The sequence below is a fragment of the Squalius cephalus genome, assembly GCF_949319135.1.
Source record: "Squalius cephalus genome assembly, chromosome: 2".
NCBI lineage: Eukaryota > Metazoa > Chordata > Actinopteri > Cypriniformes > Leuciscidae > Squalius > Squalius cephalus.
The window spans coordinates 27370758-27392932 of record NC_137123.1 but is presented as its reverse complement, the minus strand read 5'-3'; the positions used below and the strand labels follow the sequence as shown (position 1 = coordinate 27392932).

The window sequence follows — 22175 nt, the reverse complement described above, 5'->3', positions numbered from 1 at the left end:
ACCTTAGCAAATGTATTTGACACAGCATCGCCAAATGCTGTGTAAAGACACAATGCTGCTTAAAAGCTGTGCTAAAATATGCTGGCTCTGACTAACTTCAGCCCCTAGTATCCACAATGTAATTTTGAATTATTTAATTTGTGTAAATGAAATGCTGCGTTGCTGCAAATGTCCTGTAATTTGGTGTGTCTTGTTTTCTGTCAGCTAGCTCAGCTGAAAATCAACAAGTCTTAGCCACAAGTAATAACCAAATAGATTATTTGTGAGAATTCCTAGAAATAAGGGAAATAATTGGTCTGACAGAGAGGTAAAATAATTCCTTTTATTTAGAATAAAGGAACAACAGGTTGATGGTGCTGCTATTACTGAGATTCCAAACTCGGATGTTGACAATATGAGGGGAGTGACTGAAATCACTATTTTGTAAGTTATAATTTATTTGAAGTGTTTCTTCTGACATGAACAATTTCAATACAATTTTATATTTTTGTGTTATTTCATCAGTACAACAGAAGTCTATGCTCAGAATACAAAGCATAATTACTCCAGTCTTCAGTGTCACATGAACCTTCAGAAATCATTCTAATATGCTGATTTGGTACTTAAGATTAAGTTTAGAAAGTTCAAAAGAAATAGAAATAGAATATTTTGTAACATTATTATACATATCTTTACTTTCACTTTTGATCAGTTTACTTCTAAATTAGTATAAAAATATGTTGGGGGAAAAAAAACCTAAATAAATACACTTGTTTCAGTTTTCATTCATTTCATAATTTAAATGTTTTCTTTTTTTAAGCATTAATGCCATATGTACTTTATTTACTTTATTTTTATTTATTGTTGCAACAAAAAGTATAACACAATTATTCACTTGGAAAATGCATCAAATCACTGAAATTACTGTTTCATATTGATGTTAAAGTGCAATGGTGAGGAAAGATGAAACTGCTATTTGAATTGCCTTGTTTTAAAACATGGCACAATTGAAAAAAAACACAAAAAAACGGGAAGAGTAAATTCATTGTTTTCTGTAATTGCAATTCCTGTGTAAATGAAAAATGATGTCTATGCCATCTCATTCATGCTATATATATATCCCACTTCAGATGCAGTGTATTTGCCACTTTTGCAGTACAATGAGGGTATTTCTGCTCAAGACAAGAAATATTCTGTGTTATTGCTAACTGCTACACTGTCACTTATATTATTGTTTAGAGGCGTTTTTTTGGTACTTCTCTCTCAGATCTACAGTTGCCGTTTGGAAATTCTTTAAGTGTATTCTAGCTGATCTCTTCTGTGCCCTCATGTACAAGTAACTATATTTCATAACATCCGCTTGTTGAAGATTTTACCCTAACTTAGCAATGAATCTTGGCACATGGCAAGGCTCGTGCCTAATTCCCTTTTATGCCCTTTTGAGCATGTTGTACATTTTAATTTAAAATAATGTTAATAATAATAGTAATAATAAAATAAGCTAATTCTTCTGATCACTGTCCCAAGAGTAAAGAAAAGACTTTCAGAAAGCCAGAACCGTGCCTCATCATCCTCTACTGACTTAGTGTGGTTCTTGTTATGAGTCTAATTTAAAGGCAAATATTCATAACTCAAATCTCCTTTTCTGATCCCTGCGCTTTATACGGAATCTGTTCATTATTTAGTTGCTTCGTACAAGCCTTATTTAATTGGCATGTTTTTTTTTTGGCAAGTAGTCAGTTTTCATTCACATTATTATTTTCTAACCTTTCATCTACTGCACTACAAACTGACAGTTGCAGTTTTTCATCATTCATATATTGAGTTGCACAATCAGTGCAAGCATGCTACACAGTCCTTTATGATTTAATTTCTACGCGAGTGTGTGATGGCTGTAACAGCTGGATGGCTCCTCTGGCTCTCACTCTCAGAGCTCAGACGAAGCAGCTCCCGGCGTGCTGATCATCCTCCCTATTGTTTTCTGAGTGGCTTATTAAATTACTCGACCTCCCTCGTATAGTGGGAGCTGTCAATGTGCTGCCCTGCTCCACTCTCCTGCAGGGCTCGCTCTCTCTCTCTCTCTCTCTCTCTCTCTCTCTTTCTCTCTCTCTCTCTCTCTCTCTCTCTCTCTCTCTCTCTCTCTCTCTCTCTCACCCTCTCTTTCTCTGTGTCCGATAACAGGAGCTTGTATCGGGGCATTAATCCTTCTGCTCTCTTGGGTGGGATTAATACTCTCTCTTTGTGTAATTATGACCTCATTGCTCTGCTCAGATAAGAGGCAGGTTATCAGGTCAGACGACTATAGAGGGATGGCATGAAGGAAGAAGTGAGTGTTTCATAGTAGAGGGACATTGGAGGAGACGTGGAAAAGTTCACACCGAACACATTTTTGCATCTGTAGGTGCTGTTTTTCTACGTAAACATGTTGCTGATTAATGCTTATGGCTGTTGAGATGTGTCTCGCTGTCTTTGAAGGCAAGAACACATCCTGTGTGAACGGCCCTTTAGACAAGTTGACGTGACACTGTTTGTGCTGACTTTCTGTGACTTTATCAAGGAGACTACATTCTGATTTGCTGTCTTACTCCATGTTTTTCTCTCTCTCTCTCTCTCTCTCTCTCTCTCTCTCTCTCTCTCTCTCTCTCTCTCTCTCCCTCCCTTCCCTGGATGCCTGCTGTTGCTGCTCTGTGCCATATGGAGCTTTACTGGAACTCCTCTTAAAAGATTCACCAGATGAATCTCTCTCTTGCTCTCCCTCTCTCTCTCTAACTCTCTCGTTCTCTCTTTTGTGCTCACTCTCTCACTTTCAGCTGATGGCTTTCTCATTTAACAGATTGGCTGATGTGTCAGAGATGACTGGGTTATGCCAGCACTAAATGAGAGGAGGGAGTAAGAGGCAAGTGCTTCCAAAAGCTCAGTGATGCTCCTGGGCCAAAGTTCTGTTTCTGTTTTGTCTCTCTTTGGCATATGTGTTTTTTATAGTTTGTGCTTTTGGTCTACATTTGTGTATTATACTTATGTTTCTTTGTAAATAGAAAGTTAATGTAGGGAAAGTGAATATACCTGTGATTTGCAGGTCTTGGGACACTTTTTTTTTTGTTTTTGTTTTTTTTGTGTCTCGCAACATGAGCTACTATTTTGAAGATGCTGTGTAACAATAACCATACAGTTGTGGATTACAAAATGTAGTCTGAACATGTTTGTGTTTGCTTGGATTTTTTCTGCAATTTAAAAATATATCATTTAAAATAAAATAAATATGTAAATTTGAAAAAAAAAAAAAAAATTCTGACAGAATTTACATCAATATGTAAATGCATTCCGTAAATATGGATCAATTTTGAGACTAAAGGTAGGAACTTTAAACTTTTAAATTAATAATTAAATTATATTCAAATTAATGAATATAAAAATCAGTAAATGATACATAAAATATAAAGAAAAACATTTATTCATTAGACAAATAAAATGACGAAACTATATGTTTAGCAAGGGAGTTTCCTTGAGAAAATAATCAATGTTACAAAAATAAGACAAGGCAAATATTACAAAATGAGACATTAAAAAGTGTAAAATTCACTTGCTTTTATAAAGTGACACTGCCCAACATCGACACCCACAGGTAAAGTTACAGCGGGAGGCTTGCAATGCATTCCCTGATCCCATTGACTTAAAACAGACCCCCTAATGCATGCGCTGGGGTTTAGTGGGGGGTAATTGAGAATGATTGGGGGAAAGTCACCTGAGAGGATATGATTGGATATGATTGGTTCAAGCAATAAATCCCGCCTCTTGTTTTTGTGCGCATTCTCAAATTAATTAAAAAGTAATTAAACAACTCAGCCTCTTAGATATCACTGCTTTGTCACGTCAAAATCAAACTTGAAATGGCCTGAAAACATGATTAATGTATGAGTTTTTAGTGAGCAATCAGTCTGGGGAAATTAAAGGTACATCTTCGTGTCTGTGACCAGTGTTTACAAGCCTGAGGAGTGATGAAAATAAGTTGACTATTAAAAAGAAAAGCTTAACATCAATTCACAAATAATATATATATATATATATATATATATATATATATATAGTTTAAATTGTTACTGCCTTTAGTTATTATTTTGGAATAAATGTAAAAATGTGTAAAAATACTAACTTGATGAAATTTATACTTGTGTTTAATAAATAGAACATTACATAGTTATTGTAAAAATACAAAATAGAATTGTATTTGATCTCTTTTTTGATGTAATGTTTATTTAACCAGGAAAATCAAGTGTAACAGGTACATAAATTTACATAATATAATTATAATTATATAATATATTTACCTCCTCATTTTAAAACACCACTCCACTGATATTTTAGGCAGCAGATATAAGAGTAATTCACACAAACTACTATACAAATAGAACTAATGTGCTAAATTTACTAAGGATAATTTGTCTGAGTAATGGTGGCTGGAGTTAGGGTTGGGTTACTCTGTGTTTTGTGCTCTTAGTGTGACATTGTGAACAGTTATCGGGCCTGTGACCTCTGCATGCGGTTTAGCTGCCTCTGAAGAGGGTGTAGTTTCTGCACAGCTTTATGTTGTGTGTGAACGGATGAGTCTTGTCCTGGTCAGAATTATCTGTCACTGTCACGCCATTCTTTTTGTGTCTTGGGCAGCTGCTGTCAGATACTCCCCAACCTCACTAAAACCCACTGACCGCCATTAACACACACACACACATCTCAGCCCTCCGCCATCTGGAAACAACTGGGCCCCACTTGAAACACCCGACATAGATTTAGAAGAGCAGGGCTAATTTATAAGAGGCCTGTCCCACCGGCTCAGGTTTCAGGTAGCACTCAACACCCACTGTCTTATATTCACACGTCTTCTGACTGACATGTTCTGCTGCCTGCTTTGACATGCCATAGACATTCACATAGATACATTCATTTAATGTAATAGATTACCTTCAGGTGGGAAACATAATTCACTGAATCTGTCAAGTGAAAAAAATACATGGCAGATTCCAAACCATCAGCATAAATGGTAACCTATGACAACCAAGGTTAAAACAACTCAGTCTCACACTGATCTACCTGTTTTGTAAGATCGAAGCATCTTTAGCTATTCTATTGTCTCAAGGCTAAATTAGACACGTTTATTGAGCGGAACAGTTTTCCATCCATGTGTGTGTGTTTAAATGTGTCAGTGGTGGTCTAACTGAAGGCTGTTCGTAATTAGAACTGCTAATGATGAAGTTTAGAGAACGGGCTCCTCCAATTTGGAGCTGGGTGGCATCCCGTTGACCGTGGCAGCTCAAACTTACAGCCAATCACCACAAGGCAGCATAAATCACTGAGAACAGAGAGACATATACGGGGGAGAGGGTAAACACTTCCAGCTGAAAGCATTTGGGTGCTATTTGTTGAGAGGAATGATGTCGTTTATATTGGGTGATCAGCGATGTTTAACAGACCGGCGCTCTATTTCATTTTCTCTTCGTCTCGCACTCATCCCTCTTCATTCTTTTCACTTTTTCCTCCCCCCTACACACACACACTGCCTAAACACTCTTTCATCCCTCTGGATTTTCTCTCTCTCAGGGAAGGAGATGGGCCTGAACTCTGTCATCCTGCACATTTGGCGTGGAACATTTTGACACAGGGTGCTGTGGAAGAGTGACGCAGGGAGCCGTGCTGTGACTCGCTTTTGAATGTTTCTGAAAGCGCAGAGTGACAACCATTTGAACTGAAACATTTTAATGATGCCTTCGTACTTCCAGGCAGAGGCAGCAGTGGAAAAAGAATGAGAGAGAAAAGTCGTGCCACGTTCAGGAGTTACGGCAAATCCTGCTTTGATGCCACCAGGGTCGCTGCATATTATCTCTGACCCCTCTATTCAGTGAGCAGAGCTTTCATTCCGGCCAGCTGGAAATGAAGTCTCTGGCTACTTTTCTTTGGGCCGCTCCTCTCCATACCGCCACAGTTCCGGTGATTATGTAGCTTCGGTGAGCGGCCGCTCGGCTGCAACGTCGTCCAAAAGTTTCAATTTCACACCATGTTCAGCCGCATCCAACCCTCCTATTCCACAAGGACCCTCCGTCAACCCCTGTAACCCCCCCCAACTTACCTTGATACGTTTCCTTTTTTCTCACATCGATAGCTCCTCTGTTTCCAATTTTACCAGCCCTCACTGTCAGTGTCTGGGTATTCTGCTGGGTGAAAAACGCTCTCTCTCTCTCGCACTTTCTCGCCCTCTGTCTTTCACACCCTTTTCTTTCTGTGTTTCTTTCCAACTTTTTCAGTGCGAGTGTGTCTGATGAGCTCAAGCTGTTGAGTCTGCCTCTTAACAGATCGCAGATTATTAGCATGTGGCCTGAATGCCTTGCTCCCACAGTTAAACCACTCTACTGATGGAGATAATCATTATAACTATACACACAGTAACACACCCATCTCTCTAAATACTTTGCTCTCTCCCTCCATGTTAGGAAACATTCTCTGTGCTCTTTGATTAACCATTTGATGCATTATACCAATCTTCAAAAGACACTTTTTTTAGCCATTCAAGATGTGAACGAGTGACCTTTTACCCTTGTTTGTTATTCTTTATGACTACCTCTTTATGTCTCTTTTCTTTGGGTTTGTTTTGTGTAACGAAAGTAGAGAAAATGTATATGAGGTAGAGTTGCAGAGAAAAGGAAGTCGCGAAAAGTGTAGGTTGGAACAGTTGGTACGGACCCGGCCACGTCAGCTAGACCCACGCTGTGTTTTGGAAATTGCACGGTGAACTTTCAGACGTTGGGTGCAGAGCGTTTCATATCTTTAGTGCTGAAGTGTGCTGTCAAGTTCTTAAGGTGAATACCTGTTTACAGCCCTCGAACCTCATTTTCTCCAAAGCCATTCTCCCTACCTTTGATGGCCAGACTCATCACACACACACACACAAAACCCAGAGTCATTCACACTCACACATTCTTATATTGCTCCCAGTGAGCATACTGCTTTAATCATTTTTTTTTTTTTTTTTCATTTTCTATTAACATTTTTAATTTCAAATACAGCTTGTACAGTATAAATTAATCTTCCTTGGTTGTATTTAGAACAAAAGTAGACTTGTTCAATTGATATTACTTAAATATATTCAGCTCTTTTTTTGGAGGACGAAAAGTAAGAAAAATAATAATAAAAAGGAATAATTATTATTCTTTTAAAGTAAAAAGTAATTTAGATAATATCATAATTTATTCATCAAGGGTTTCATTATATTTACGTTTATCTTTTTACTTTCTTTGACCAAAGCTATTCGCAAGTCTAGGTTACAAACGCAAAAAAGCCAGACTTATGGTATTTCATGAATGCACAACATTAGTCGCAATACATGTCATGGCTCTGACATTTTTCTACTTTTCCTACTTTTAATCAGCTGCCTTAGAGAACAAAAACTTTTGATGTTTTACCTCGAATACCTTCACATTCTAGCACTGAGCTCCTTAACATTAAAATGTTTATATTAGTTGTAAGCAGTGTAAGTGAAAGAGAGAGCGGGAAAGAGAAATCTTTTTCCTTATGACCGAGGTCAAGTGAGCAGTTTTAGTCGTGTCCAGTTCAGCTCAGCACAATTCCTCAACGCAGGAGTCTTGGAATAGGAAAGAAGTAACAAGACAAAAGGAAAAAGAGCAGAAGTGTTTAGGCAGGTAATCCCTTGCTGTAGGAAAATGGATCACTTCCATTCCAAACCTGATTCATTCCCTCTTTTAGTGTATCCTGTCCATTCCTCCCTTTCTTCTTCTTTAATTCCACGCTCCTTTCATCTCACCAATTCAAATAGTCATAGGAAAGATTAACGGCGGGAGGGAAAAGCTGCTTTTTTGATGATGGCATTTGTGGGATAAACAAAAGATCTCGACAGCAGCTAACACTGAACTTTTTCTTTCCTTTGATCCCAATTTACAGAGCTCCTTCACTTGATTTTCCTCTTTCTCTTTCACTCACTCTCTCACTTTTCTTTTATACGGAACTCTTAACTTTTATATTGGATACAGTTGTGCTGGTCTGGCTTGTGTTTCTTCTCTTTTTGAGCTTTCATATCAGACAAGCTGGCAAAACATAAACCTACAACCCTACCACCGGCCAAAAAAGAAGAAAGATGGAGAGAAGAAATTCTCATAAAAGTGGAAATGCCCAGCTGATGTTTCCAAGCTGTTGAGTATGATGGGAGTTCTGGCAATGTTACGGAAAAGGAATATTTTTTCTCCAGTTCATTTTAGTTGCTTTTTAACCTTCCGAATGAAGTCATCTTCGAGTGTGCTCAGCCGGTAATTTAGCTGGCTTTCTCACTGATCATTTCTCTTTTTTACATTATCTCTTCCTGGCTGTTGTGAGAAGGATATTAACCTGTGCATTGAGACAGAAAAAAAAAAATGAAAATTTTCTAATTAAAGTTGTTTGTTTTTGAAGATAATGTTTCAATAATGTAAATCAGCAATACAATCTGACAACAGTGGAATTCTTTAAAATTCTTTGTTTATTTCTTTTTTAGGCTTGTCCACCTACACTGTAAAACTGTAAAAAAAATTTTTTAAAAAAATCAAAGTTGTACATGAAACTAAGATTATTGCACTGTAGAAAACAAAAGCTGCTTCCTTACAATCAAAATGTCTAAATTAAGACATTTCAACTTAAATTACATTAAACTCACTTAAAAATTAGTTGAATCTTGTACAACTTCAGAAAGTTGAAATTGCTTAACTTATTTTGGTAAAGTTAAAGCAATGTTAAAAACAGATGTTGTCATAACTTATTGATCATATCATTTTTTACAAGTTTTACAAGCACTTTTAAAATACTATTTTAGTCTTTCTACTTCAAAATTTCATGTTAAATTCAATGTGTTACTTGCCATTATTTTGTAATTATTTGTGAAATTTAGCAGTTTGAGTAAAAATTATTTGTTTTTATTAAGTGTTGACAGAGAAACAAGCAGTATTGTCTAAAACATATTTTGCTTACAATTGTTTTCTCATGCTTAACTGTCTTCTAGTATTGCAAAAATGATAAATTATAATAAAAAATAACAAGTTAAAAATAATAATGTTTTTATTATTTCTTGTTGATTTAACAGTTAAGTTTAATTGCATGTATGTTTTAATTTCTGTGCATTTTAGAATAAACATTTGTGTCTCTTTTAAAGTGTCTCTTTTATCTGAAAGGCAGAACTTCCATCGCTACAGCCGCGATATTTTGTGGCACAATTCTTCCAATTCAGTGCTGGTCTGTCTCGTACTTGTCCTCACACTGTCTAGTCACGTGCATGACACTCACACACACAGACATACACAGGGACTGACACACAGGTCACCTGGAACTGGCTAAGGTCATTTATGAAGCAACCAGGGACATGTGCAAACATACAGAAACACAAATGCACACATTTGCACATGTGAAAACAGTGCATATTCATCTTTGGTTGTAGCATGTTCAAGCTGAAATCCCCCCGTTGAGCCAAGTGTTACTTTTCCGCTTGACTTGATTCCTGCATCCGCTCTCACGGACAAGCACACACATGCATACGCAAAACACACTCACTCACACACACACACACACACACACACACACACACACACACACACACACACACACACACACACACACACACACACACACACTCTTTCAACACTGAGTGACTCATTCTACAAACACACTGAGACGTATGCACACTGATTAGTGTTGTTTCTTATGCGAGGGGTTCATAGTCTGGTGGGCGTTTAAAACTGTTGCAGAGGAAGTTGTGGACTGTCGCTCTGTGTTTGTTTAAATAGTAATAGAGATTAGGAATGAAAATAAAGGGAGAAAACACATCAGCCGCAGCTGTTGTTGCTTCTTAAGGAGGACTTTATATTAACATACAAAACAGGACAGTGACAGTTGTGGATTTTCAGGTTCATTTGGTTGAGGCTAGTCCCCTCTAGCTGTATGGACGTCTCTGTTCCCACAAACCAGGCAAATTCAGATTTCATCTGTGTTGTGAGCCATCAATAATGCTCTTTATCATAAATAAATGTTGCCCCACAATAACATTTCCATGTCAGATGCTCAGCATGGGCACTCCATATGAGGGGAAATGTATAATGTAAACATTATGAGATTTGTCTAATTTGTTAGAAGACATGCTTTAGCATTTTGCCTACGCTCCCAAATCAAATACATTTTAATAATATGAACTGTATATTGATTCCTGAATTTATGTTTGGATGTATTATTATTAAAATAATTCTGGCTGATTTGTGCAGGAAATCACTGCTGATGTGTCCACTGAAGCATGACATATTAATATATTCTCATTGATAATTTAACATATTCACTCTGTCTGACTGCAAACGTAAACGATCCCTCAGACTCCCATGCCAATAGAAAGCTCAAATTACCTCAACAAACCTCTTGTAACAGTTTGCCATATTAGTGATGTCAATGTTTTCCTATTTAAGGCTTGGTGCTAGTCATTGAACCGCAGCAATTTTTAATTAAGAATTTAATTACCAATAATGCAGTCGATCAGCTGCTTCTAATTCATTTCAAAGAATCAGATAAATACGGTGCACATATTCATCATAGACAAAAGTGTTCTTTTTTAAGTTAGCTGATTAGAAAATATATTTAGCCTTTTATCATTTTGTTCATAGTTTTTTTTTTTTTTTTTTTTTTTTTTTCTACTTACACAAAAAATCTTAAAATTGCTTAAATCTAATTATTGGGCTGATTCAAGCATTTGAGAATAAGCTCACTTTTTAGTAATTTTTATTTTCTATTCAGCAACACTATAAATCATTTTATACATTTCCATACTAGGTGCCTAAGGCTCAAATTAATACAGTATCTCTGAAAGTTTGGTGGTTATTATGGTGGTGAGAAGATAAATGGTCAATAAAATGTGGAACTTCTGGTAACAATGTAATTTATACTGCAGTGACATCAGCATATGGGCCTGACAAGCAAAAGATTTTGTCTCTGCTCCGAGGAGCAATATGGCCTGTGTGTGTGTGTGTGTGTATGTGTTCCTACTTAACTATATTTTGGGGACAAATTTGTACCCAGAAGTGACCAAAATCTCATTTGTATACCTGGTATAAAAATAAAGTAATTTAAGGTTTTTAAAAAATGTAAAAATGCAGAAAGTTGTCTGTGATGGGTAGGTTTAGGGGTAGGGTTAGTGTAAGGGGATAAAATATACAGTTTGTACAGTATAAAAACCATTACATCTATGGAATGTCCCCGTTTAGATACTGTAGATAAGCAAACGTGTGTGTGTGTGTGCGCTGATGCTTTTATTTGTGAGTTCAATATGTACACTCACATGAAATCTGCATGCACATAACAGAAAAAATATAACTGCTGAAAATGTGAAAAATTCTACATATACAGCATTAAAGCCATATCAAAGATGTTCATGCCCATTTTCAGTACGAATCAATAAGAGCTCGGATCTGCGACAGAAGCACCTCAGAACGCTCTCTGCCATTTCAGTCAGCAACAGAGCACTCACACACACTCAAACACTGCTTCACACTTAAGAGACATTATGATTACCCCTCTATTCTCCCTCTATTCAACCTTCTCTTCTTTTTTTTCTTTCTGCTGTCTGACACATTAACGTTGGACATAAGATTAACCAACAGCAATTTTCGCCTAAAACATCCAAACTCCTCTGTTTCAGGGCCCCTCAAATCTCCAGTCCTTTACCACGTCCATATAGGGAAGCTTTTTTTAAATCACGCACATCGCATACACAAAATCAAGAGCGCCGCCTCTGAGAGAGAGCGGATGAAAGAGGAATGGCGAAAAAAGTATGTTTGAGCATGAAAAGCAAAGCATGCATGTTGGGAGGGCTCCAAAAGAGGGCCAGCCAAGAAAGAAATTAAAGTACAGCGATTATCTGGACCCAGAATTAGAAGCAGAGGGTTTTGGACTAATAAACATTTGAAACGCACCCCAGGGCCCTCACCATCATTTATTACTCCACCGTCTCCCATTAATGTATTTTTCTTCATCGATTCCCAGGATGTTTTAGGTAGATTTTATTAATTCTTTCTGGCAGGGTTTAATGAAAGGTTGTTGGTTATTTTATTTTTTTCCCTCTTCCTTTCCCAATCCCTTCCGCTTTGGAAGTACTGATCCGGTGTTTTATTTCTGTCTTCTAATGACTGTATCGTTGTTATCAGTAACTCTTGCCGTATCACAGGCCGACAAAGAGCGGTCATCAATTAACTGACACCACCCCCACCGAAGTGTCCCGTTCTGACCTCTCAGCACTGCACTTAAGCTTATCAACTCCAAAAACAAAGCACCCCTCCATAGTCTCTTTCACATACACAGCCTAGCATTATAAGACATTATATTTTACATGAGTTTTGAAAGACTGTGTACCAAAAAACAATGTAAGGTAAATCCACTACACATCTAATATTGCATTTCCGTTGTTGGTTATATGGAAAAATAATCATCCACAGTTAGTGTGGTTCAAACAAATGATTATTTGGTAACACTTTACAGTTAGGTCTCATTGCTTAATGTTAATTGAACCATTTACTAACATGAACTAACAATGATCAATACATTTGTTACAGTATTCATTAATATTTGTTAATATTAGTTAATACAAATACTGTTTATTGCTAGTTCATGTTAGCTCAGGTGCATTAAATAATATTGACAGATACAACTTTTGATCTTGATAATGTATTTTTTAACATTAACATGAATGCTTTATAAGTATTTTTCATTGTAAGTTTCTGTTAACTAATGTTAACAAATATAAACTTTTGAACCTTTGAAGATTATTTTCTATAAACCAATAAAAGAAAAACGGATTCAAATTAATGATGTATAAATATTTATCTGGATATTTATGACAACATATTCACAATTTCACATACACTACCATTCAAAAGTTTTGAGTCAGAATTATTTATTTATTGTTTGTTTGTTTGTTTGTTTGTTGAAAAAAATGCTTATTTTTATTAAAACTTTTATTCAGCAAGGATGCATTTAATTTAACAAAATTGACAATAAATATATTGTTAATGTTAAAAAATGTCAAAATGTTTTGAACTCTCTATTCATCAAATTTGAGAATAATAAATGTTTCTTGAGCACCTAATCAGCACATTAGAAGAATTTCTGAAGGATCATTTAACATTGGAGAATGGAGTAAAAATAAAAAACTGCCAGATCAGTTGTGCCATCACAGGAATATATTACATTTTAAAATAGTTTGATAACTATATCAAATAAATAAGTAGAATTAGTTATTTTAAATGGTAATAATATTTAATTGTAATATATTATGTTTTACTATATTTTTGTTCAAATAAATGCAGCCTTGGTGAGCATAAGAGACTTCTTTAAAAAACAAACAAACAAGAAAAATACATTCAAAATGTCAAGTAAAGGCTCTTGTGTAAAACCAAGCACACAGGCTGCGGGAAACACTCTCACGCTGTCTCACGAAAGACGCCACCCTCATGTCTCCCGACAGACCAGAAGGTGGAAAGGATTTGTGAATCCTGGGAAGATTAAGTGTACAGCTTAGTGCTGTGTGACCGCTAGTTTACACTTTTTTTAAAATTCTTCTTTCTCTCCCTCCCTCTCTTTCCCGATCCCTATGTGCCCCTTCTCTCGCTCTCCAGGTAGACAACAGTAAGCTCACAGTCGGGCGGAGCCTGCGTCGAGCGAGCGCTCCGATTGGTTGCCGCGTTGCGTTACCTCGCGTCATGCGGGCAGGATGGATGTGAAAGAACGCAGGCCCTACTGCTCACTTACCAAGAGCAGGAGAGAGAAAGAGCGCCGCTACACGGGCTCATCCGGCGACAGCGAGGACTGCCGCGTGCCCACCCAGAAGTCCTACAGCTCCAGCGAGACGCTCAAGGCCTTCGACCACGACTCCTCGCGCCTGCTGTACGGAGGCCACGTCAAAGAGATGGTCCACCGAGAGGCTGATGAGTACAGCCGCCAAGGTGAGTCACCTGTGCCTGTCATACCTCACAGATGCAGGACCAATCCATTATGACTTTACACAGTCCAGAGGTCACATGTCATACAGCTTTACAGCGCATACTGAGAAAAAATAACAGCAACATATGCCTAGAAATATGCCAAGAATGACTTCTGGATGGATCACATTCAAATAATAATATATGTGATGTACAACCATAATTATACATAATTAGAGGAAATGAAGTTTGGTTTGGCACGACCGTACGCTTTCTCTGAGAAAACATTTACTCACTTTTGATTGAAAAATGAAGCAGATTCGAAAACAGATTAGACAGATTTACAGACACAAACTCACTCTGCTACTTGTCTAGTCGACAGAGCGAAGAAATAAAGCATTTCCTCTGATTACCGCAATCCAAACCCCCTCGACCGAGCCCCTCATTTTCACATCCGAAGTTTCTGTTATAACATATGCCCACGTGTCCCATTGGCAATAATGAATGGCACCATAAAAAACATAAACAGCATTATTGCGCTGTTCTAAAGTTTGCAATGCACCCTGGTCGGCCACAGTTTTATTACTAATTATGAGCGCAGAGGGTCCGCAAGCATTCGCACAGCCGCACTTATAAAATCACATTCATTGAGTTCTTTGTTGTTTTTCTTTTTGTTTCTTCTGCATGTAAGGCTTCATCAAAATATGCACCAGTAAAGGTAAGGTTTTGCGCTGTGGATTTAGCACAAACGTAGATTTGGGTCAAATGTTTTTTTTTTTGTTTTTTTTTATCCCTAGGTGTTGTGATTGTCTGCGTTAGCACTGTGTGTTTGTGTGCCCTTAACGTAAGTGTTGTGTTAAGCTGAAGGTCAGCCTAGCTGTTATCAGTCACTGGAGTGCTAGAGGCTCTGTCTGTTGAGTGTGTTTATTTTAGAAAGCACAGGAAGTGACACCAGATTACAGCAGGGGGTAAAGGAGCAGTCTGCCTGCAACCATTATGCAGGGTAGCCCACTCAGTCGCAGAGAGAGAGAGAGAGAGAGAGAGAGAGTAAAGGCGCTCACAGATGTAGTGCAGACACCGTTGAGCTCTTGAGAGACTGCACTCCGGCCTCAACACGGTCTTCAACACTCTCCCCATAATCACCCTGCCGCAGACGTCACCTAACCCAGTCTCAAGCCCTAACCTTGGCACGCAACAGCGTTCGTCATGAAACTAATTCCTCCCTGGTGATATATTTTTAGCCTTTAGACCATTGCAAAAAAAGCTATACCTAGATAATTAATTTGTGGAATAGAAAGGACCAGGCAGGCGAACTGAAATTGTTAATTAGCCATTACACAACAATGGCAGATTGGAATTACTGAGATCTGAAATAACGTAGCCTTGCTGGGAAGTGCTGCCGTTCAGTTCCATTACAAAGTTCCATAAAGTTCATTACCAGTTCATTGATTGCTTTCAAACTCAAATTAACACTTCATAAATATTTGAGCAGAAAAGCCATAATTGCTCAATTATCTTATCCTGTACAATTTCATCTACACTAATTGGTGTTCATTTGGAATTTATATGATTTTAATTGAACTTCGGTGGAACCCCGATTATTTCTGTAGTTAATAGCCCTTATTAATTCCTGTTAATGCAGGGGATCAATGGTTTTCTTTTTCATTGCTTTCCTTTTTTATCGCCATCCTAATAAAATGCGGCTCTTTTTTTCAGTGATTGTTTTAACATGAAATTCTGTGGCTTAAAATAATCGTAGTCACTTACGCATTAACACTTTATTAGGTTTAATTTGTTAACATTATCAGATATATTTAGAATATTTACTTCAGAATGCTTTTCATCCTTTGCATGAGAGGTATGATTTGTTTCATTTAGTCAAATTAATTTAATTGATTTGATTTAGTCAAGATAAATAGTTTTTTAACAAAGAAATGCATTTAAAACATTTTGAAATCATTTGAAAATGTTACGCTGCATCCTTTGAGGAGTCGTAACCATTAAAAGTTACGAGGATCTGCTTGCAAACGACTAAATAAATGATCCGTTTAAAGACCAGTATATTTCCACAATATATATGGTCTCAGTAAATGTGAGGAAGCTTTTTTTTTTTTCCTCTGGCATTGCGGTTTTTCAGGACTCAGTGTTTTTGGAGCTGTGCACACCTATCTCCATGGCAGATAAGCTCCCTCCATGGAATGCAGTCTGCTTCACACACTAATTCTACAGAATACAGACTTTGGAAATCATTAGATCCAGACAAAAAGAACGGGAAATGAATTGAAAGTCGTAGCGGCTGCTAAGCTGAAAGTTCTTTCACATCGTCTAACGTGAAGATACGTTTTAAAGTTTGGATTTAATGAACTGTAAATGAATCTGTTTTATTATTTTTCAATGGCATGGATTGATTTATGAAATGTTTTAGTCTTGTTTAGTTGTTAGTTTTGTTTCTTTGTTTATGGCGGAAGCATGTGTTTTAAAATATTTATTATTATATTTATTATAATTATATGTATATTTATTTATTATATTTACTTCAGTATTTGTTTTACATGTTTTAGCCCAGCAGCACATTATTTGTTGCTTTTGTTGATTACTCAGTTATTTAGTATGTTATCATTATCCACTTTTTTGTTCTTTGAATTTAAAGTTATTCTTAAGTGTAGAATGACAATATTTAAATTTTTAAAATGCATTTTAAAATATCTATAAAATATATTTATATTTTGATGATGATGTGTATTGATTATCAACTTACTATTAGCATTATCAATTAAATTAGTATTATATGTTATTAAATAAGTATATTAATATTTCTAATCATATTTTAGAATCATGTTTTTGTAGCAGTCATTGCTTCCTTTTTTTTTTTTTTTTTTTTTTTTTTTTTTTTTGTCATCTTGCTTTTGAAGTCAGATATTAACAGCCTGGAGACATTTCTGAAATCATCATCCAGATTTAAAGTGCTAAAAGTACCAGTCTGACTGCTCACACTATGGCATGATGAAGCTGTCTCCTTGTCTGTGCACATTTCCCCTTACAGTTTTCACTGCAAAAGTAATTACATTTTAATTGCGAAATTATCTAATGATTGGACGTCTGAAGACAACAGCATGCTAGAGGTATTTTCTTTGTATTCTATCACCTGCATAAATTGTGAAAACTACAGTAAGTCTTGCTATAAATAATACGACAGTTTTGATTGCAGAAAATCAGATACATATTGTGAACTTGACACGGATATAAATAATCTTTCATTTTAGTGGTAATTTTCCCTTAGTCTGAGACTTTGCACAGCCCATGAGACTGCAGTCAGTTCATTAAAATATTTTTAAAGAGCGTGTCAACGGCTGTTTAGACGTGTTGCCGCGGTGTTCCTCTCACGGTTAATTGCTGCTGTTTATCTGCATCCTTCCAAAATACATGTACTGTAGAAGGTGCACAGAGAAAACATCATCAGTCTCACTGTGAAACATATTTTTCAAGCTCATTTTCAAGCTCACTTAGCACAACTAGGGCTGCCAGGGAACATACGTGGTGCTACAGGATAACAATTAGTCATGTGACTGCCCACCGTTCTCAGCGAAAAGTGTTTGTGTCTGTATTTTTTTAAATAAACAAACAAAGACAGAATTAGGAATTTATATCTTATGACAGTCCTATGCTTGTCTCAAATTAAATTTCTGTTATCCTTTATATCTTTTAAGTTGTAGCCTTGGGTTGTTACACACACACATTTGTGTCTTTGTTGCAATGCCGCCTAGCACATTTATTTATTTGTTCATTTATTTGCTTTCACAGGGTTAGCTAGTATACATTTCTTGGTCGTTCAGCAGAAAGAAATTCTGGTAACTTGGGTTTATATCTGTGGTTCCAAATACCGATCAGAAGTCACATTCGCAGTACATTGTGGGTCTTCAGGGAACAGACTGCTAAGTCTGCGGATATTTGACTGTCTGATGAGACTTGATAGTCTCTTTGTTCCACACATGGGGTGTTAGCTTGCCTTGTGTGTGTGTGTGCGTGTGTGTGTGTGCGGGTGTGCGTGTGTGTTTGTGTTGTTTACAGAAGCTTTCCTTTCTGTCTGGCTTTTGGGTCAGTTGATACAATCTCCAATGCCAAAAATGAGACAAAAAATATATAGATTGTGCTATCAATTTACACCTTTAGTTTTCTTTCCTTTTCCCCTTTCTTTAGAGCTGTGGATCTTTTCATAGCTTGACACTCCCCAAATGGCTCCCCAGTTGCCAGCAAGGCCCATTTACCTGTCAGCTTGTTTTACCAACACTCTATGGGCTGTTCCTACCCCACAGAACAGGCCAACAAAGCATACCTGAGTTCCCCCCTCACACACACACATGAAAGATACCACTCTGTGCTTACAATGAGAACCACTTACCATGACGTTCAACCTGCAAGTGATATTAAGCCCTCTTATGTTATCCCCAGTCCCTCCAGTGAGAAAAATACTCACATTTTTTCAGTGCTCAAATACTTACAGTGGCCTGTGTGTGTGTGTGTGTGTGTGTGTGTGTTAAGTGTAAGGGTGCAGAATATACATTTGTACAGTTTAAAAATCATTATGTCTATGGAAAGTCCCCATAAAACATTAAAACACAACATGCGTGTGCGTGTGCGTGTGTGTGTTTGTGTGTGTGTGTGTGTGTGTGTGTGTGTGTGAATGCATGCGGGTGTCTGTGTGTGTGTGTGTGTGTGTGTGTGTGTGTGTGTGTGTGTGTGTGTGTGTGTGTGTGTGTGTGTGTGTGTGTGTGTGTGTGTGTGTGTGTGTGTGTGTGTGTGTGTTATAAGGGAGCTTCTAGTGTCCAGGGAATTAGACCATTCTAGTTTATTTGTCATTCTCTTGATGTTATAAGTGCACATGGCAAAAGTAATCGCAGAAAACAGAAGTCAGACTTCAAAATAGAACATTAATGGGTTATTTTTGGTGTCTCTTTGATTGATTGTTTCTTCTGCTTAACTAGGGCACGTGGAAAGTGTCTCAGTGTGTTTTAAATGGTTGCTGCATTGTGTGTGTGCGTGTTTTGTTTTTGTATCGGTGCATTTTATTAAAATTATTTATAGTTATTTTTGACAAATATGAATACATTGATAGGGTGCATTTTATTATTATTATTATTATTATTATCCAATCCATTATTATTTTCTTTTATTATTATTATTATTATTATTATTATCATCATCCAATCCATTATTATTTCCTTTTTTTTTGTTAGTTTTTTTATGTTTTATTCATTTTTTGGTAAAAACAGTATTATTGTGAAATATTAAAATTTTAAATAACTGTTTTGTATATTAATATATTTAAAAATAATTTATTTCTGTAATGGCAAAGCTGAGTTTTCAGCAATCATTACTTTTTAGTGGCACATGATCCTCAAGAAATTATTCTAATATGTTGATGTTCTGCTCAAGAAACTTTACTTATCAATATTGAAAACGTTTTTTGCTGCTAAATATTTTTCTCAGAATCAAGGATTCTTTGATGAATAGAAAGTTCAAAAGAAAAGCATTTATTTGTAACATTATACATGTCTTTATTGTCACTTTTGATCAATTTAATGAGTCCTTGCTGAAGAAAAGCATTAATTACTTTTAAAAACACATCTTTGAAAAGACAGATCTTTTCATTTTACTTTAATTTGTTTTGCTTAATTCTGATATACAAGCAAAATAACTGTACTTTTTATATAGCAGTTTAACACATAACTAAAATAAAAAACAGTACCATTCAGCTGCAATTGTTTTTAATTATAATTTTTTTTTTTTATGTTCTCTCCAATGCCAATGTGTGTTATTCACATTTGGCACTTGCAGATTGTTCATAGAAGACTATGTGTGTAGAAGTATGCTCAGTTTGTTTGTTACGTTTCTCTTACAGGACAGAACTTTAACCTGAGGCAGCTGGGAATATGTGAACCAGCCACACGCCGTGGCCTGGCCTTCTGCGCAGAGATGGGCCTCCCCCACCGCGGCTTCTCTGTTGGTGCAGGCTCAGACGCGGACACTGAGAACGAGGGGGTGATGTCACCGGAACGTGCCATGCGCCTCTGGGGCAGAGGTGTGAAGTCTGGCCGCAACTCCTGCTTGTCCAGCCGCTCAAACTCAGCCCTGACCCTGACTGACACAGAGCACGAGAACAAGTCAGACAGTGAGAACGGTGAGTGGAGCCACACTAAGGCCACATTCAGCCTTTTAGTGCAGATTCAACTAGCCCAAACCAGATACTATACAAAAAAAAAAAAAAAAACTTGCTTTTTCCTTCTACCATGCTGGAAAATCCAGCTAAGGCTGAGTGCTGTGTTTTGGAACATGGTAACTGGTTTTTAGCTGGTCTGAGATCAGCTAGTGCAAGCTGGTAGACTATCTTGGATCAACAACAAACAAGCTTCCAATGAAGCTTAAGGTGCTTCAACTTTTTTTTTTTTTTTTGGAAAATTGTGAATGTCCAAATTACCAGCTTGAACCTGCTGGAAATTAGCTACAATGTTCCCAAACTTAAGATTTCTACATAGAGAACTCTATGAAAGTTAATATTTATAGATTATACATAGTTCTCTTGCACACTATTAGCATTATCACACTCTTTTGATTCTTATCATGACCGGCCACAGAGTCAATAGCATGCAGAACAAAGTCAATATATCCGCATGCTCTCTTTCTCTTTATGCCCGTACCACTGCTTCCGCGGCCCTAAGAGGACCCTCCAGCGGCCCAATCAAAGGTCTGTCTTTGTGTCGGGCGCTAGGAGACCTTACCTAGCCATCGTTGGAATGCTCCGCTCGCATGAGCGAACACACACAATGGCTGGTTAACAGGCCCCAGTGGTTTGAAGTGCAAATTTGATCATGCTTGAAACCTGGAGAAGTGATGGGAGCGACGATATCTCTCTCTCTCTCTCTCTCTCTCTCTCTCTCTCTCTCTCTCTCTCTCTCTCTCTCTCTCTCTCTCTCTCTCTCTCCTACTTTTTCTTTGGTGCAGTCGTTAATTCCCACAAAGCAGCTGTGATGTTTCAAAGAATACTCAGGTGACAGGCTTCCTCTGGGCCTCCCCGCCACACTTCCGCTGCCACTCTCCCAGAGCGAGGCTTCGGCGGGGGGCGGGGGGGGGGGGGAATATCATCACGCCCTCACATGCTTTTTTGATTATATATTTATTCACACTAAAATCCCTCAGATTTGTTTCTTGTTGTTCTTTTCAGGTCCAATTGAGAATGAAGTGGAGGAGGGTTTTTTTCTCCTCCTTTTTTTCATGAATTGAACTGAGAATTAAAGCTGCTGACAGTGAGGTATAGGACAGACATTTTGAAGGAAGGGGGAAAATTAAGCAAATGAAGAGCTAAATCATTCATTATCTTCCTATGCACACACTCTCCTGTCACTTATTCTCATTTATTAATATTCCTTAGACTAACAGGTGTTGTGTGCAAATAACCTTTAAGAAGACCTTATCTAATCACTTTCATTAACACCTTTTGGCTTAATTAAGGAAAGCAAAACGCTGAGTGTGTAGGATTGTTATATTTGCTTTCATTATGAGATGAATGTGTGGGGCGACTCTCATATCTCTGATGACCAGAGCAATGAACGCACTCCTTCAGCAGGAGCTTATTCTACATATTTTATATTCACTTTCCTTAATTTAGTTCATATTTGTGAAAGGAGCCCTGTATGTATGTATGTATGTATCTCAGTTGCATATTTTAAATTAAGAGAAGAAGATTGAATCTATCTGATAAACCTTAAGTTTATCAAGCGACGAGAATACTTTTTGTGTGAAAGTCTTACGGGGTTGGAACAACATGAGGGTGAGTAATTACTGACAGAATTTTCATTTTTGGGTGAACTAACCCTTTGAAACAATACATAGCACACAAAACATATTGGATAATTTTTTTTTTATTACGATTCTATCTTTTTTGTTATTACATAAAATATCAACTTTATTGTTAATATTATTATATTAATAACTTATCTTGGATTGTTTGTTCACTGAGCTTGTCTTAATGTAGCATAATTAAGTTGACTATCTTTTGTAACAGCGTTATCATGTTTAAAATGCCTCCTCTGTAAGCAGATCACTAGGTTTTTTTTTCTTCTTCTTCCTTTTTTTTTTTTTACATACGTGTTAACATGTAACATAAGTACTTTTTTTTTTTTTTTTTTTCTAATTGTCTCACTGAATTGTGGCATATGTTGCAGT

General features: G+C 37.0%; 1 protein-coding gene across 5 annotated transcripts in view; it reads left to right on the top strand.

The window, feature by feature from the left end:
• tenm3 (teneurin transmembrane protein 3) overlaps positions 1-22175 on the top strand; it is a 275552-nt gene that overhangs the window by 47498 nt on the left and 205879 nt on the right. For all 5 annotated transcript variants that reach the window (XM_079853357.1, XM_079853356.1, XM_079853352.1 and 2 more), the window contains exons 2-3: positions 13653-13979; positions 19855-20133. In XM_079853357.1, the coding sequence (XP_079709483.1) occupies positions 13748-13979; positions 19855-20133 (511 nt within the window). In that variant the 5' untranslated portion in view covers positions 13653-13747. The remainder of the gene's footprint in view (positions 1-13652; positions 13980-19854; positions 20134-22175) is intronic.